This window comes from Berghia stephanieae, chromosome 8 (assembly GCF_034508935.2).
Source record: "Berghia stephanieae isolate SIO BIC M18660-M18661 chromosome 8, UCSD_Bste_1.3, whole genome shotgun sequence".
Classification (NCBI taxonomy): domain Eukaryota; kingdom Metazoa; phylum Mollusca; class Gastropoda; order Nudibranchia; family Aeolidiidae; genus Berghia; species Berghia stephanieae.
The window spans coordinates 11,723,229-11,739,956 of NC_088367.1; the positions used below are offsets into that span (position 1 = coordinate 11,723,229).

Below are 16,728 nucleotides of genomic sequence, written 5' to 3' on the forward strand. Positions count from 1 at the left end.
GTGGATTTATAGTTTAAAAAAAAAAAAAGTAATGGGAAATATCAATCACAACCCCCCCCCCCCCCCCCCCAAAAAAAAAAAATCGTCAAATTGGTTAAGATTCAACGACAATGAACTTTTTTTCTTTTTTTTTTCAGATTTGTTTTGTACATAACAAAATTTGAAATCAAAGAATCTTTGTGCAGGCAATGAGATCATCAAATTGGTTAAGATTCAACGACAATGAACTTTTTTTCTTTTTTTTTCAGATTTGTTTTGTACATAACAAAATTTGAAATCAAAGAATCTTTGTACAGGCAATGAGATCATAACGATGTTATGTAAGGCCTGTTTCGATGCACATAATTATTTTGGATAGGATGTCCTTGCTTTTGAGTTTAAGTTTAAGAGTTTCTTGGTTTTTTTTTAATGTTTTGTCTTTGTGTGTTGAGTACATAAACGTGTACTCAATGGGGGTCGCGATAGCTCAGTGGGTAGAGCACTCGCTTCGCAAGCAAAGGGACGAGATTTTTTTCTGACCCCCCCCCCCCCCCCCCCCCCCCCTCCTCCCTGATCACCCAGCAGGGATTGCATAACTGGGTCAGTTACATATGGCAGAAGTATTTTGCGATAGACTAACATCCTATCTAAAGGGTAGCAAGCAATTACAATGGTCTGCTTCACGCTATAGAAACTGGGGATAAACTCCGACTCCATGGGCCTTATGACTGACATTTTTTTTTTGGGGGGGGGGGGGGGGGGGTGGAAATCCTAAAAGTGATTAGTAAGGAAAGAGTAAAATTCACTGTTGGGTACAGGGTTCCCTTTGACATAATAGCAGATTGAGATATCTAGTGAATTTACATATTGAATGTGAGTCAGCTTTACACGTTCGTTCTAATCGTTTACAACTGTGCTGGTCCACTTAGGTACACGCCTGGACAGAATGGGACGGATTAGATGCATAATTGTACGAATTTGCACAACTGTACTGTCTGTCACCGTTCAGTTTATACAAAGGGAATGCAAAAATACACAGTGGTGGCCATCTGCAAACATACAATATTAGCTGTTGTGACGGAGTGGAGCATGACACAGTGGCCATTTGCATTCACACAATCTGCAGTTGTAACCGAATAGAGCACGACACAGTGGCCGTCTGCATACACACGAACTGCATTTGTGATGGGGTGGAGCATGACACAGTGGCCGTCTGCATTCACACAAACTGCATTTGTGATGGGGTGGAGCACAACACAGTGGCCATCTGCATTCACACGAACTGCATTTGTGATGGGGTGGAGCACAACACAGTGGCCATTTGCATTCACACAATCTGCACTTGAGATGGGGTGGAGCACGACACAGTGGCCGTCTGCATTCACACAATCTGCACTTGTGATGGGGTGGAGCACGACACAGTGGTCGTCTGCATTCACTACACGATCTGCACTTGTGACCGAGTGGAGCATGACACACGAAGCCTTCGTCATGCAATAATATGTAGTGGCCATCTGCATTCATACGATTTGCAGCAGTTGTGCGAATTCATATCATTTTGTATCTAGTCTGTCCCCACTGTTTTTGTTTTTTTTCTTTTTTTTTTTAGTTTAATGGAATATCTAACTAGTCTGTCCGCACTGTTTTTGTTTGTTTTAGTTTAATGGAATATCTAAAAATACAATTTCCTGATCCTATTGAGGGAATGAAATACCTTGATATCAGCAACAGCCTCGGATATCCTCGTCTTCAAATCCTTGACAATCTCCTTTTTCTCTTCGCTCAGCTCTTCCTCCTCTTCTTCCTCAATTTCTTCCACATCCGAGACTGGAAGATAAACGTTTTAAAATAAAAACATGAGGAAAAACATAAAAACAAAAAACAAAAATAGTTCTATACAACTTTTTTTTTGTTAATGATAAAAAAAGGAACTATTGATGATATGGGGTATGCGTTTAAGTAAAATACCTGCCGAATCAATCATAGTAAAACAAAAATATATGTGTAACCTAAACGTTTACAGTCTGTTACAGGAAAATCGTTGAGAACTAATCACCAGACTGGTATTCAAATACAATAACAATGTAGCGATCAGATTGGTAATCAGAAGGTATGAGGTTTTATCTCACGTTGAGAAAGACAGATTTTTTTGGGGATGGTTATTTATCTTTCTTGCTTTGTCTGACATCCATTTCATAAACACTTGTTCAGTTCTGACATTGTCTGTGACTGTGAGCTTTTTGTTATTGTTTTTAGACTATTGAACTTTATATAGAGCATTATCCACTAATAAATGTGCTCAAAGCGCTTAAAAAGGAGTCCCTGGTCAACAGCAACATTTAACACGTAGGACGGGACATGACGTCTGTTATTATTACATTTTTTTCCGGACAAAGCTGTTAACGGCCAGATACTCTTTTTACAACTAGACCACATAGCCTAATAGATTATACCTACTAAAGGTTACACATCATTGTGTGTGTTGTTTTGGGATAATATAAATTTATTAAGTAATTATTCGACAATGCTCTTTAAAATGCTTTACTTACTCTTTTGTCAAGGCTACATTTTCATTTCATAAGGTACTTGTTGACAGTTATGTACTCTTTTCATATTAGCACTAACATACACATCACCCATTATATTTCCTTTAATTGAGCTAAATACTCATTTACACATGAGTCAGTGGAGTAATATGAGCAAGGTGGCTATAATTAATTGTACTTCATCAATACAGTTTGTCTTACAAACTTAGCATGACAGGGACAGACCTGCATAGTCGAAATTTTGAGTCAAGTTTTACAAATATAGTCCTTAACTTGAGCTTTTAGATAGCGCAATAGGGCCATTCATTCCATGTCAAGTAAACAAAATTTTCGGAAATTGGTAACCACACCCCTTTTGATTTTCCTCAAACTTGGCTCAAAAAATTGTAAAAAATTCAAATATCCATATTCTGAACTGAAAATTTGGTTTTCTTCATGTCTCATAAGTATCTTCAATTGAGGAAAATCAAAAGGGGTGTGGTTCCCACCCTTGGTCCACTTGATGTGGAATGGCACAATATCCACTAAACATGCTCAAAGCGCTTTACAAGGGGTCCCTAGCCCACAGCAACACTTGATAATTAGGACGAGACATGACGCCTGTCAGGCAATATTACAATTATTTTTTCGGATAGAAACAATACTGTTAACGGCCATGTACTCATTCTACACCTGAGTACGGTGAGAGAATGTAAGTAAAGAGCCTTTTCCAAGTGCTCAACTATGCACTGTTCGGGAACTCGAACCCAGGGAATTTCCAATCTGAAGGCGAGTGTCTTGCCACTAGACCACATAGCCTCAATTATAGTCACAGTTCCATTAAATTAATGTACCTTAAAGTACAGTCTTTTAGAATTAACTCCAAAATGAAATAATATGAATATATGTTACCATGAGTTGTTCTCTCTGGGCTGAACTTGATGAGGTCTGTTGACATGGGAGGAGGACGCATGGGAGGGGAAGGGAAAGCGGCAGGTCGAGGTGGGGGTCTTCGTATAGACGGAACATTTTTCTGGAAGCTCTGCTGAATGTTCTCCTTGTTGAATTTTGAAGGGTCGATTTTGCTGTTTTCTAATTCCTGGTTTAGAGTTGTCTTTGCTTCAACCAAAGTGTTGATTCCTGTGTTCAAGTCTATTGGTAAAGCTGGTGCTGGTCTGGAAGGAATAGGCTTCCTTTTTCCTGGAGCCTGAGGTGCAACTCTAAGAGGTACAAGCGGAGTTCTTGACGGTGCAGATGCGAGCCTCGGGCCCATGGGTCTCGGAGGTGGGGCCTTGATCTTAGAAGGCAAAGGATTAGTGGATGGTGAAGCGTGTGTCAAAGGAGAGACGGATTGTTGCGACGGTGATATTAAAGTGTTGGACACACCAGGGACGTGTAGAGGTCTCAGGGGAGGCACAATTCTGGGAGGGGGCCGGCTAGGAGGAGTTGATTTATGATCAATGGGGGTTGACGCTGCTGGAAGGTTTGTGATTAATATGCCTTCGTCTACGTCATGTTCATACGCTGCATTATCAAAAACAGATTTTCTAATTTCGGCTGCAGTTGTTGTAGTTGTGGTTGCCACCTTTTGTATTGCTTGCTGAGATCTCTTTGCTGCTGTAAACGTTTCGTTCTTTGCTTGTGTAGTCGCTGTGATGGTATTTTGCAAACGGCTCAGTGCTTCTGTAGTTGTAGATGGATCGGCCGGAAGACTTACCGCACTGATAAGAGATGGGCGTTCAGTTTTGGTGTTAGAATTTGTAAGAGTATGCGGCTTCAATGGATCAAATGCTAAAACATCCTCATTGCCTGAAATCGGTGGAGCTGATGACCGTCGGATGTTTGTGTTTGGAGTTACGCTTAAAGACTGCCTGTTAGATGTGGAAGTTGATGAAGGATTAGGAACTTCTGAAACGATTGCAGTGGTTGATGATAGCTTGACGCTGTCATTGGAAGATGTTGAATTTTGTGACGAAGACCGGCTCCCTTTGGCCTTGACCAACTCGTCTTCAATTATATTGTCCAGAGCCAACGGCAGCGTTTGCTGTTTTTGCTGTTGAAACATTTGTTTGGGTTTATGAACACGATGAGGAGGGGTGGGAGTGGTAGATGCTGTTGTTGTTGTCGTTGTTGTTGTTGAGCAGAGAGAGGAAGAAGTACTGAATGGTTTGGCGGTGTATAAAGCCGCTGGAGGGTTAGATTGTTTTGAGGTGGGTTTGGTGTTATTGGGAATCACAGAGGGTTTGGGGGCTATGGCAGGCTTAGGGGCTATTGCTGGTTTGGGTTTTGGCATCGGGGAAGGTAGAGTCTTCTCTTTCTCAGATATCAATCTATCAGTTAACATAGGAGTTGCTTTAATCAAAGCCAGGTCCGATTTTGACGGCGATTTCTCAGAATAAGTTTGATTACTTATTTTAACATTATTTCCTTGACCAGCAAGGCCTTTTGGGTAGGATTTTTCATTTGACTCTGCATCTTTTACTCCAGAATCACTAACAATTTCAACAGATGGACCAACAACACTCTTTTCCGTTTTTTCTAATGAGGATTTTTTCGCTTCACCATTATCAATTGTATCCTCTTTTGGCCAATGTCCAATAATCTCAATATGGTTTGCAGGGACAACGCCTTTCTGACCACTATCCAACTGGACTTCGATCCAGTTGTCGTCAACTTTTCGAATCACTTCCAAAGTGTCACCCTCCTTAACGGACAAATCTCCCTCAATTTGAGCTTGGAAAGTGTGTAAGACCAGGCCAATTTCGTGACCTTCTGATATAATAAGCACATCAGAAATCCCTGCGTCTATTCCTGTACTGCTTCTTCTCAATCCATCAACGTGATCTTCACCGCCGTCTTCATCATCAACTGCTTTTTGCTTTTCCAAAACACTATTGGGTTTTACAACATCTTTAACAAAAGTCACATCCGAAATTTTTGCATAATGCTGAGATGAATTGTCATCTGCACATTGAGACATGGATCCTAATTCCAATGAGCTTGAGCGGGGTTTGGAGTCGAGCTCCAAAACAATATCACAGGCAAAGCTGTAAGGACAATCTACAATGATTTCTATGAAACTGGCGGGAAACATCCCTCTTTTCCCATCAACCTCCCCTTCTATCCAGTCGGGGGTCAGATGCTGAATGAGGGACACAATCTGGTTCTCTTTGAGGGAAACTTCGGACGAGTACTGAGCCGTGAAAGGGTACATAACTCTGGCATAAGGGGTAATCTCAGCATCATGGGATCGAGTATTTTCACTGGTGTAGGAACCCTCTGTGTTCGTACGAGAATGGCGCTCAGTGCTAAAATTAGAATTTTTACTATGTCTATGGTCCGCAGAATTATCAGAAAAAGACCTTTCCCGTCGCATTTCGACGCTTTCCAACATTTTCTCGCAATCTTCAATCGTGCTATACATAGATGACAAATTATCTACTGACGCTGTTGGTGTTGTTGTTTTTGCTATTGTTGTAATTGTTTTTTCATCATTGGTTGCAGGACCCGTATCTTCCAAAAGCTCCACGCAGACAGAGGAAACAAGACCTTCTTTATCCCGACACCGACCGTACATCCAATCGCTGTCGATGAAAGATGTAATCTCGATAAGATCCCCCATCTGGAAAGACAACTCTCCGTGTAGCTGAGGGGTGACGTTAACTAATGCCCGAGCAATCACCGGATTGTCCAATGTGGCATACCCCGTGTCTGAAGACGAGGCAAGACTGTTGGTCCGGGATATTAAACTGTTGGATCGGCCACTGGCAGCTCGTGATCGGACATTGTCTTTCTCCTGCAACTCAACCACAAAGGACAGGGGGAATATCCCTTTGAGGGGTCCGTTCTTGCCAGTCCACCAACTGTTATCGATAGCCTCTATGCCAATGATGATGTCACCTGCAAGAAAAGAAATAAATAGGTGAAAACTCTATCGATCAGAACATTAGACCTGTAAATGAGCTCTATAAAAATTGACTGAAACTCTTCGACAAACTGAAGATTTAAGTTTTTTGTTTTTTTATAAATAAGGGCATCATTAGAGAGGAGAGTGATAAATACAATATATTATAATAGTGGGTGTTATTACTTACTGGAAGTATGACTGCCATTGATTTGACATTTGATATAGAAGGAATGCTAAATAAGCATGTCATTCATATAAGTAAAGATGACTTCAGCAAGGAGACCAATGAAGACCACATTTTTTTTTTTTAATCCCAAATTTGTACACAAAATCTACTGTACATACAAGTAAGAAACTAGGGAGCAGGCACTGGTGTAATGGTAGCACGTCTGACTGGTAATCAGAGGATCTGAGGTTCGATCCACAGTGAGGTAGACTCAATTTTTTCGAATGGGTTTTTATCTTGCATTTTTCTTTCTAACTTTGTCTAGCACCTGTCCTACACACTTGTTCAGATCTTTATTGTACATATATAATTGTAGAACGAGGTTGACTTGAAACATGTTATAATAAAGAGAACATATCGATCGATTATAAAAATAGATTATTTTCCTACAATATTCCAATTTCATGAAAGAAGAATTCTGAACCAAAATCTTTGCCTATCTCTCTGTTGAGTCCTGTATCACTTTGAACAGATATCCCTGTTATGCCTTCCATATCTGTTTATGTCACATAGTGAGAAAAAAATCCTGAATTACATCCCAGCAACTGCTCTCTTGGAAATTTAAAAAAAAAAAAAAACAACTTAAAATCAGATGGACGGACAGGGTCTATCAATAATCGAAAGTCTAGGTTTTTTATTATTGCCAGACAGGTGTCCGCCAATAATCAGTTTTCTTTATTTGCAGACATGTCTGAGAATAATGACAGCCTTTTACCTAAATGCATTGCATCAAGAAGAGATATTCAAGACACGTTTCAATAATCACCTTTGAGAAGTTCCAGATCACCACTCTGCTCAGCCTCAAAACACTGGCATAGAACAACAACTGATGAGTATTTTATTTAAATGCATTGCATCAGTACGAGATATTCAAGACACGTTTAGTTTCACTAATCACCTTTGACAAGTTCTAGATCACCACTCTGCTCAGCCTCAAAACACTGGCATAGGACACAACTGATGAGTATTTTACTTAAATGCATTGCATTAGGTGTCCGCCAATAATCAGTTTTCTTTATTGGCAGACATGTCTGAGAATAACGACAGCCTAAGAGATATTCAAGACACGTTTCAATAATCACCTTTGACAAGTTCCAAATCACCACTCTGCTCAGCCTCGAAGTCCTGACAAACTAAGAATATCCTCTGCCCAGTGCGGATGGAAGGGAGGTGAAGGCGTTTCACAAATGCCAGCGGGAAGATGCCCTCGGCGACAGGGTAAACCCTCTGACCTTTGGCCCAGTTTTCGTTGATGACCTCCGTGACCTTGACGACATCCTTGACCTTCAGACTGAGATCGCTGGGTGACTCGGATTCAAAGTCGTACACAGCTTGGGCATAGTCCCCTTCCCTGACCGTCATCTGAAATGGTTGATAAGACGTTTTTTTAAAAACTGATTAAAAGTTAAAAAATAAAAATAGATAAAAAAAAAAGAAAAATAAATTGAGCTTTTATATAGCGCAATATCCACTAAACATGCTCAAAGCACTTTACAGCAACATTTAACATGTAGGACGGGACATGACGCCTTTTAGGCTTAATTATTACAATCTTTTTTCGGACAGAGACAATGCTGTACTATTTATCAATCAGTACCAATAATCTTTTTGTCAATGGTGAAAGTACTAGTTATCGATCAGTACCAATAACCTTTTTGTCAATGGTCAATGTACTAGTAATCGATCAGTACCAATAATCTTTTAATAGGACCTATTGAATGAAATAAAAGCATGAGGAGCTTTCAGAAGGCCTTCCCTCCAGATGGCTTCTGGAAAGCCTTGTACAGCTCTGAGGGCCTCCAGATGACTTGAGAATGCTTTAGATGACCTCTGGACTGCTTCCCTAGGCAAACGGATGGCTCCCATGGCAATTATTAGTAGGATAGAAAGAAAAACAAAAATCACTTTATCTATGCTTCATTGATTATTCCAAAGCTTTTGATTCAGTACAGCACGATACGCTATTCAAAATCTTAGAAAAGATCGTTATAGACAGTAAAGACCTTCGACTTGTGAAAAACTTATATTGGAATCAAACAGCGTGTGTCAAACTGGATAATGAAACATCGGACTTCTTTAACATCGAGAAGGGAGTAAGACAAGGTTGCATCTTATCACCAGACCTTTTTCACAATTATAGTGAAATAATTTTCAAAGAAATTGAAGACATGAAAAGCGTCGTCGTTGGAGGGCAGAATATGAACAGCATAAGATACACAGACGATGGTACTCTGATGGCCTACTCTCCAGAACATGTGCAGAAAATTTTAGATATAGTGGTGTGCAAAGTGAAGAGTGGGCCTGAAACTAAATATTAAGAAAACCGAATGCATGGTGGTCTCAAAGATTGACAACAACACGACCTTCCACTTGTCAAGCAAAGGAGAGACTATCAAACAAGTAAAGAAATTTAAATATTTAGGCACTATCATCACCCATGACGCACGTGACATAGAGGATATAAAACAAAGAATAGCAATAGCAAAAAAATGTGTTCCATAAAATGCGACCAGTTGTGTCAAACAACAACCTAAACTTGAAGACTATAATGAAAGTAGTAGAAACATATGTTATCAGTACCCTTTTATACAGTTGTGAAATGTGGACGCTTGACAAAGTATGTATGAGGAGGTTAGAGGCATTTGAGATGTGGGTTTATAGAAGAATATTGAGGGTATCATGGACAGACAGGTGTACGAACGAGGAAGTGTTGGAGAAGGTGAGAAAGGGAAGAATACTGATCGATAACATCAGAAAGAGGCAGTTACGGTTTCTGGGACATGTGTGGAGAAGAGACGGAATAGAAAAGTTGGTAACATCTGGGATGATCGAAGGAAAGAGAGCTAGAGGAAGACAAAGAATGACTTATCTAAATAACCTAAGAATGGCCAAATGTGACTTAAAAAGCAACACAGATTTCATGCGCACCGCAGAGGATCGTGATTCGTGGAGACAGCTGACCGGCAACGTGCTCAAGAGCACAAGCCATGATGGATGATGATGAGAAAGAAATGCCAGCAAGAGGAGCTTTCAGAAGGTCTCCTCTTCGGGCGGCTTCTGGAAAGCTTCGTACCACTTTGAGGGCCTCTGGATGGCTTGAGAATGCTTTAGATGACCTCAGGACGGCAATTAGTAGGGCCGTTTATTGTGGCTTCTCCCTAGAGCGTGCTAGAATCAAGCGAGTATTGTGCTCATGTTTGATCACTTGTATTATATGAATCAAGCAAAGTAGATAGATATTTGAAGAAGCGATCAAGGATGTTTTTAAGATGAGTCAGAAAGAAGAAACAACAGAAGCGTGCACGAAACAGAACTTCAAAGATGACACACTTTTGGCGACAAAAGCACTTCTACTAGTGTCAAAGTGGTTGTTAGTAGATAGCTTGTTAATTGCGCACGCTTATGTGTGTGTGTATGTATGTGTGTGTATGTGTGTGTGTGGGAGGGAGAGAGGGAGATAGACAGGGGAAGAAAGTAAAAGAGAAATGACGAAGGAGAAAGTGTATGTGTGAGGGAGGGAGATAGATAGGGGAAGGGAGAAATAGTGAGAGGACGAGAGAGAAAGTGTGTGTGTGTGTGTGTGTGTGTGTGTGTGTGTGTGTGGGAGGGAGGGAGATAGACAGGGGAAGAGAGTAAAAGAGAAATGATGAGGGAGAAAGTGTATGTGTGAGGGAGGGAGATAGATAGGGGAAGGGAGAAATAGTGAGAGGACGAGAGAGAAAGTGTGTGTGTGTGTGTGTGTGTGTGTGTGTGTGTGTGTGAAGGAGGGAGGGAGCTGGATAGGGGAAGAGAGAAATAGAGTGAGAACGGGGGAGAAAGTGCGTGTGTGTGTGGGAGGGGGGGGGGGATAGATAGGGGAAGAGAGAAATAGAGATAGAACGGGGGGGGGGGGGGGAAGAAAGTGTGTGTGTGGGGGGGGGGGGGGGAGGGGGGAGGGAGATAGAATGAGGAAGAGAGAAATAGAGAGAAGACGGGGGAGAAAATGCGTGTGTGTATGTGATGTGTGTGTGTATTATGTGTGTGTGTGTATGTGTGTAAGTGTGTGGGTATGTGATGTGTGTGTGTATGTGTGTGTACAGGGAATATTATAAAGTAAAACATTAATACTACAGTGATCTGAGTGGGAAGACGACATCTTGACAACAAACGCACCAAACAATTACCTCTCTTGACCTATATATGAAAATGGACCATAACTCAAGGATTGACACAATAGCGTTAGTGAGTGCAGAACACTCGTTTTCACTTTCAGTCAGTCTAGGCCTGAGTGTGAGTTGAAAATAAAGGGTACGTATGTTATTAATTAATAATATAATAATATAGATTTGTTGTTGTCATTGTTAATATTGTTGTTCTTGTCATTTTTATTAGAGGATGATGATGGTTACGACGACGACGACGATGATGATAACGACGACGACGATGATGATTATGGTGATGATGATGATGATGATGACGACAACGACGATAATGATGATGATGACGACGACGATGATGATGATGATGATGATGATGATGATGATGATGATGATGACGACGACGACGATGATGATGATGATGATGACGATGATGATGATTATGGTGATGATGATAACGATGATGACGACAACGACGATCATACAGATGATGAAGATGACTCTCATAGCCAAGGTTAATTCAATGTTATGGAGAAAGAAAAAAACAAACAAAAAAAAAACAAACTGTACACTCCAAAATTATTTGGCAAGTTAGGTCGCCACTCGCTCTGCTCTTCGTGTAAGAAAAAAAAAACAACAAACAACCATTCAAACACCGTAACCACCCGTAGCCATCGTAATGTTATAGCCTGACACTGAAATCCAAAAGGACTGGCATTTTGACGTCATTATTTGTTTCTTTTCACCGCCTAGTGAGTTGTCGTTAGTAGTGCTCATGGAAACAAGTTATTTCATTGGTTGAACTATTGAATACAACTCACGATTTGTTTTCTTTTGTGGCAAAAGACTGGCATTTTGACGTCATTTTTTTGTTCAGTAGCAGGCCATAACTTTACGAAGGCCACGCTGACACTGAAAAAAAAATGAGGTCAAAATGCCAGTCTTTGGCCACAAAAGAAAACAAATCGTGAGTTGTATTCAATAGTCCAACCAATGGGACCACTTGTTTCCATGAGCACTACAAACGACAACTCACTAGGCGTTGCAAAAACCAAATAATGACGTCAAAATGCCAGTCTCTTTGGGTTTCAGTGTCAGGCTATAGATAGAATGCGCTAAGCCAAGGAGTTCACAACATTGCCATCCGGAAGTATAACGGACCAACACACAAACTCTGTGTAACCATGAACTTTTATAGTCTGGTTAATACAGTTTAGTGAGAACAACTCACAAATGCGGATGGCAAAAACAATAACAAAGGCCTGAGTGACGTCATCTTCGAACTATCTATAACTTAACGATGGCTACGTCAAACACACTATAGCCATGAGGTGTGTTACTAAAAGTAGCTTGTCCGAACAACATCGATTGATGTTATGTGTTGAGGTAAAATACTCACGTGTTCTGTCCGCCAGATGAAAAGTACCAACACACAAAAACCATGTGTAACTTTTGACGTTTATTTGATTTTATGCGTTTAGGTAAAATAAAAAAAAATTTGCAACATCCGCCGCGGACCGGATATAACGTACCAACGAACAAACGCATGGGGAACTTTTGAACGTTTATAGTCTGATTTAATAAAATTTAGTGAGACCAAATTCATAAAAATCGCCGGCTAAAAAACAATAAACAAAGAGCTGGGTGACGTCAATTTCGTTCCTTCTACTTCTATAGTCTAACGTTAGAGGAATCATAATGAGAACTAACCACTCAGCTGGAGGTTTTAAGCGGAACTAACTAAAAACAACAACAGTAACGAAGAGCCAGCCGAATGACCTCAAACTCTATTCAAATTATTCAATAACAATAGCAGATACGGATGATCTATAAGATGTTGCAGCGAGTCACTGATAGTGACAGAGAGACAATACAATACAATGATTGGCAGCCCAAATCCACAAAACGTGTTGCATTGCTTGCAAATTCTACACGCCTTTCAAAGTCAAAGGCCGATAACACCCAGTGCTGTATGATAAAGTTAAACAATGCACATTGATAACTCTACACACATACGTCATGACGTGATCTTCGGAATTCGTATTTATCTTTTTAAAACATATGAGATAGTATGAAGTTGACGTCACTCAGGTCTTTTTTTATTGCTTTTTGCCATCCGCATTTATGAGTAATTGGATTCAATAGTCTGATGTCACGTCGCCCAGCAACCACAGCCATCGTGGTTCTAAACAAAGAAAATCGGTACTTTTTATTCTTCATGCTGGCTACAACTTTTCATATGGCTTGTGATCAGAATGTGTAAAAGTCAAATCATGATCAGATTTATAATGTGTTTTTTCCCCTCTGGATACGCTTTTATGCTCGTCGGAGAAATTACATTTCATAAGGGAGTCCGCCATTGTTCCGATAGTTTAGAGCCAGTTACTAAGTTACCATGCGTCATTACGAGGGAAGTGACGTTACGACTGTTGAAGCGTATTCTCACTAAACTGTATTAACCAGATTATAAATGTTCAAGGTTACACAAAGTTTTGTTTGTTGGCCCATTATACTTCCGGATGTCAATGTTGTGAGCTTCTGAGCCAAGCACATACTATTTATAACCATTTTTAGAGTAGTCCTTCAGAGTCACCAGTCCCATGGAGCCGGAGTTTAACCCGGTTTCTATTGCTTGAAACTGGCAATAGCAATTGCTTGCTACCCTTTGGATAGGACGTTAGTCTATCGCAAAGTAATTCTCGCGAGATCTAACAGACCAGGTATCCAATCACTGCTAGGTGAACAGTGGGAGGGGGGGGGGTAAGAAAAAATTGTCAACTGCACCCAGGATCGATCTCGCTCCCTTTGCGTGTGAAGAGAGTCGCTCCACCAACTGAGCTATCTGACCAACAACTTTTAGAAAGCTCCGTTTTTTTAAAGAATGTGCTGGAATGAGTCATAACCTTCGTAATACGATTCAACAGTCGTAACGTCACTTCCCTCGTAATGACGCATGGTAACTTAGTAACTGGCTCTAAACTATCGGAACAATGGCGGACTCCCTTATGAAATATTTCTCCGACGAGCACAAAAGCGTATCCAGAGGAAAAAAACATTATAAATCTGACATATGAAAAGTTCTAGCCAGCATGAAGAATAAAAAGTACCGATTTTCTTTGCTTGGAACCACGATGGCCGCCGTTGCTAGGCGACGTGACATCAGACTATTGAATCCAATTATAAACTTATTTCCTGACGCTGATCAAATAATTATATCAGTAGAGAGAGAGAGAGAGAGAGAGAGAGAGAGAGAGAGAGAGAGAGAGAGAGAGAGAGAGAGAGAGACAGAGAGAGAGAGAGAGAGAGAGAGAGAGAGAATTGTTTAATTGTTGGGACTTTTTTAAAACTAATAATCAGGCGGAAGTTACAAAATTTCTCTTTTCAAACGGACCTATAACTGTACTTCCAGCCTTGACCTACTTACAAATAAAAGACTCATTTAGCCCCACCCCATCCTTTTCGACCATCAATTGCCGTGTCTCACTTTTGACATCTGGTGCCAGTTTGTCTCGACAAACTGGCGCCATAAAAATGGGAGTGTCACCAAAATTATGAAGTATGACACAAGATATGACGGTGGTTTTTTTCACGGATCCACCACTTGACCTGAGCTTTTATCAGAGGAAAATGTTCGACAAGGCAAAATTAGCGGAACATTTCTGAGAAAATTCCAAAATTCTGATTATCATCACTGAATACAGTTTAGTGGGAACTGCTCATAAAAGTGGCTGGCAAAAAAGCAATAACAAAGACCTGAGTGACGTCAACTTTGTTCTATCTATAGATAGACCGAAGTTGATGTCACTACGGGCTTTGTATTTTATTGTTTGTTTGTTTTTTGCCATCCGCGTGTATGAGTAATTCTCACTAAACTATATTAACCTGACTATAAACGATCATGGTTATACAAAGTTTTGTGTATTGGTCCGTTATACTTCTGGATGGCAATTGTGTGAGCTCCTTAGGCTAGCGCATTCTATCTACAACTTAACGATAACTACGGCTCACGTCAGGCTATGAGTTTACAAAGGCTTTGCGCTCAGAGCCTGCTATTTCTAAACAAAGAATTTTTATTTTTACAATCCACTGCGACAACCATCAAAAGAAAGTGAACAGTAAGATATATTTAAAATAAAAAATAATGATACAAGCAATGGAATTATTTTTTTTTAAACTGACGTTTCCTTGAGCACTACTGAAGACAACTCGCATATAAAATAAAAATTAAATACAAACATATTTTTTTTAATAGAAAAAAAATTAAAAATGATAAAACATATAATTAAATAAGTAAATAAATAAATAAATGAATAAATGAACAAATAAATGAATATATAAACTAATAAACAAATAAATGAACAAATAAAGAAATAAATAAATAAATAAGTAAATAAATAAATAAATGAAGAAAGAAGGAACGAAAGAAATAGGTAAATAAATAAATGAAAAAATAAACAAATAGGTAAATAAATAAACAAATAAATAAATAAATAAATGAACAAATAAAATAAGTAAATAATTAAATAAATGAAGGAAGAAAAAAATAAATAGGTAAATAATTTGTAAAAAAATATAGATGAATAAATAAATGAACAAATAAATAATGAAATAAATAGGTAAATAAATAAGTAAACAATAAATAAATAAGTAAATAATAAATAATTACATAAATAAAATAAAATAAATAAAAATACAACTTACATCCCGTTTGGTTGCAGAGGACAGAATGTCCGTTATGATCATTTTCACGAATTTCAAACATTTCTGGGTATGAAGCTTTTTGAACAACCTGTTCGCTTTCGGTTTCCTCCGTTGAGAAATCATCATCGTCATGAAAAGATTTTTAATTATACTACCCAACTAAACTAACTACCAAGTGAGTACTTATATTCTTTTCTTTTCTTTGTTTTTCCCCCGAAGCAAACATTGAAATGTACAACGATTAAAAAAAAAAAAAAATAACCGCAATCAACAAAGACTATGTAGTCCACTTCACTCCTGCTGGAGCGTGAATCAAAATCATGTCGAAAACGTAAATTGACGGAGAGATAAACAATGCAAAGAGGCTGAGAGACGAGATGATCAAAAAGCACAACAATGAAACTGAAACGAAAACAAAACAAAACAAAACAAAACAAAAAAAAAACAAAGAATACGAACAAAACAAAAACGCACTAAAAATAGAGCACATCCGTTGCGCTTTCCCTCTCCAAACCGCAAAGAGTTGTTACAGTGCAGCCTCCTTATAACGATAAGCGTCGAGACCAGAAATAAAATGTCGTTATAGAGGAGTTGTCATTACCGAAAATAGAAGGAAGTGTGTGGGTGGGTGGGTGGGGGGGGGGGTCAAGTATTTAACTATGGTAGTTTGTTTGCAACTGTCTAAACTGGCCGTGTCAGCCGAGGTTGTCTCCCTTGAAAATAGTGTCGTGTATCGCTTCTTGAAACGACAAGGCCAGTCATTGCTTGCTTGGAAACCCGTCATTCCTAGCGTGTCTTCTATGGTCTTCGCCTTAACTGTTATGCGCTGCCAAGGTGAAAAAGGAAGAAAGTTTTGAACGACTGCCTTTAACCCCCATGTTTGAGAGCAATCGCGATGTTAAATTTCTCATTAAAAGGAAAGATGGCAATGGTTGGGGTATGTCTTTCAAAGACCTGGTGAAACACTGATGATAAGAAAAGCTCTGGGATGGACACTGAAGGAAAGAGGAAGCGATGCCGCCCCAGGGAGACTTGGAGACGTAGCGTACCTAGAGAGGGACCTAAAACAGAGAGGTTTGTCCCTCGAGATGGCCCCAAGAATAGCTGCTGACAGGATCAGGTGGAGATCCCTTGCATCGCCTCAAGTGCCAGCAGGCCCGGAGATGATTAAGTGAGTGAGTGAGTGATTGAGTGAGTGAGTGAGTGAGTGAATGAGTGAGTGAGTGAGTGAGATGTTAAATTATCATTGATACT

The 16,728-nt window shown here is 39.7% G+C and overlaps 1 protein-coding gene across 1 annotated transcript in view; it reads right to left on the minus strand.

Moving 5' to 3' along the window:
- The window catches only part of LOC144978165 (uncharacterized), a 121,968-nt gene extending 106,363 nt beyond the window's left edge, over window positions 1-15,605 (minus strand). Inside the window, exons 1-4 of the mRNA XM_078923866.1 lie at window positions 15,475-15,605; window positions 7,720-7,999; window positions 3,417-6,404; window positions 1,694-1,806 (exon numbers count right to left, since the gene is read on the minus strand). Of these exons, the coding sequence (XP_078779992.1) occupies window positions 1,694-1,806; window positions 3,417-6,404; window positions 7,720-7,999; window positions 15,475-15,600 (3,507 nt within the window). The 5' untranslated portion in view covers window positions 15,601-15,605. The remainder of the gene's footprint in view (window positions 1-1,693; window positions 1,807-3,416; window positions 6,405-7,719; window positions 8,000-15,474) is intronic.
- Window positions 15,606-16,728: the final 1,123 nt, after the last annotated feature.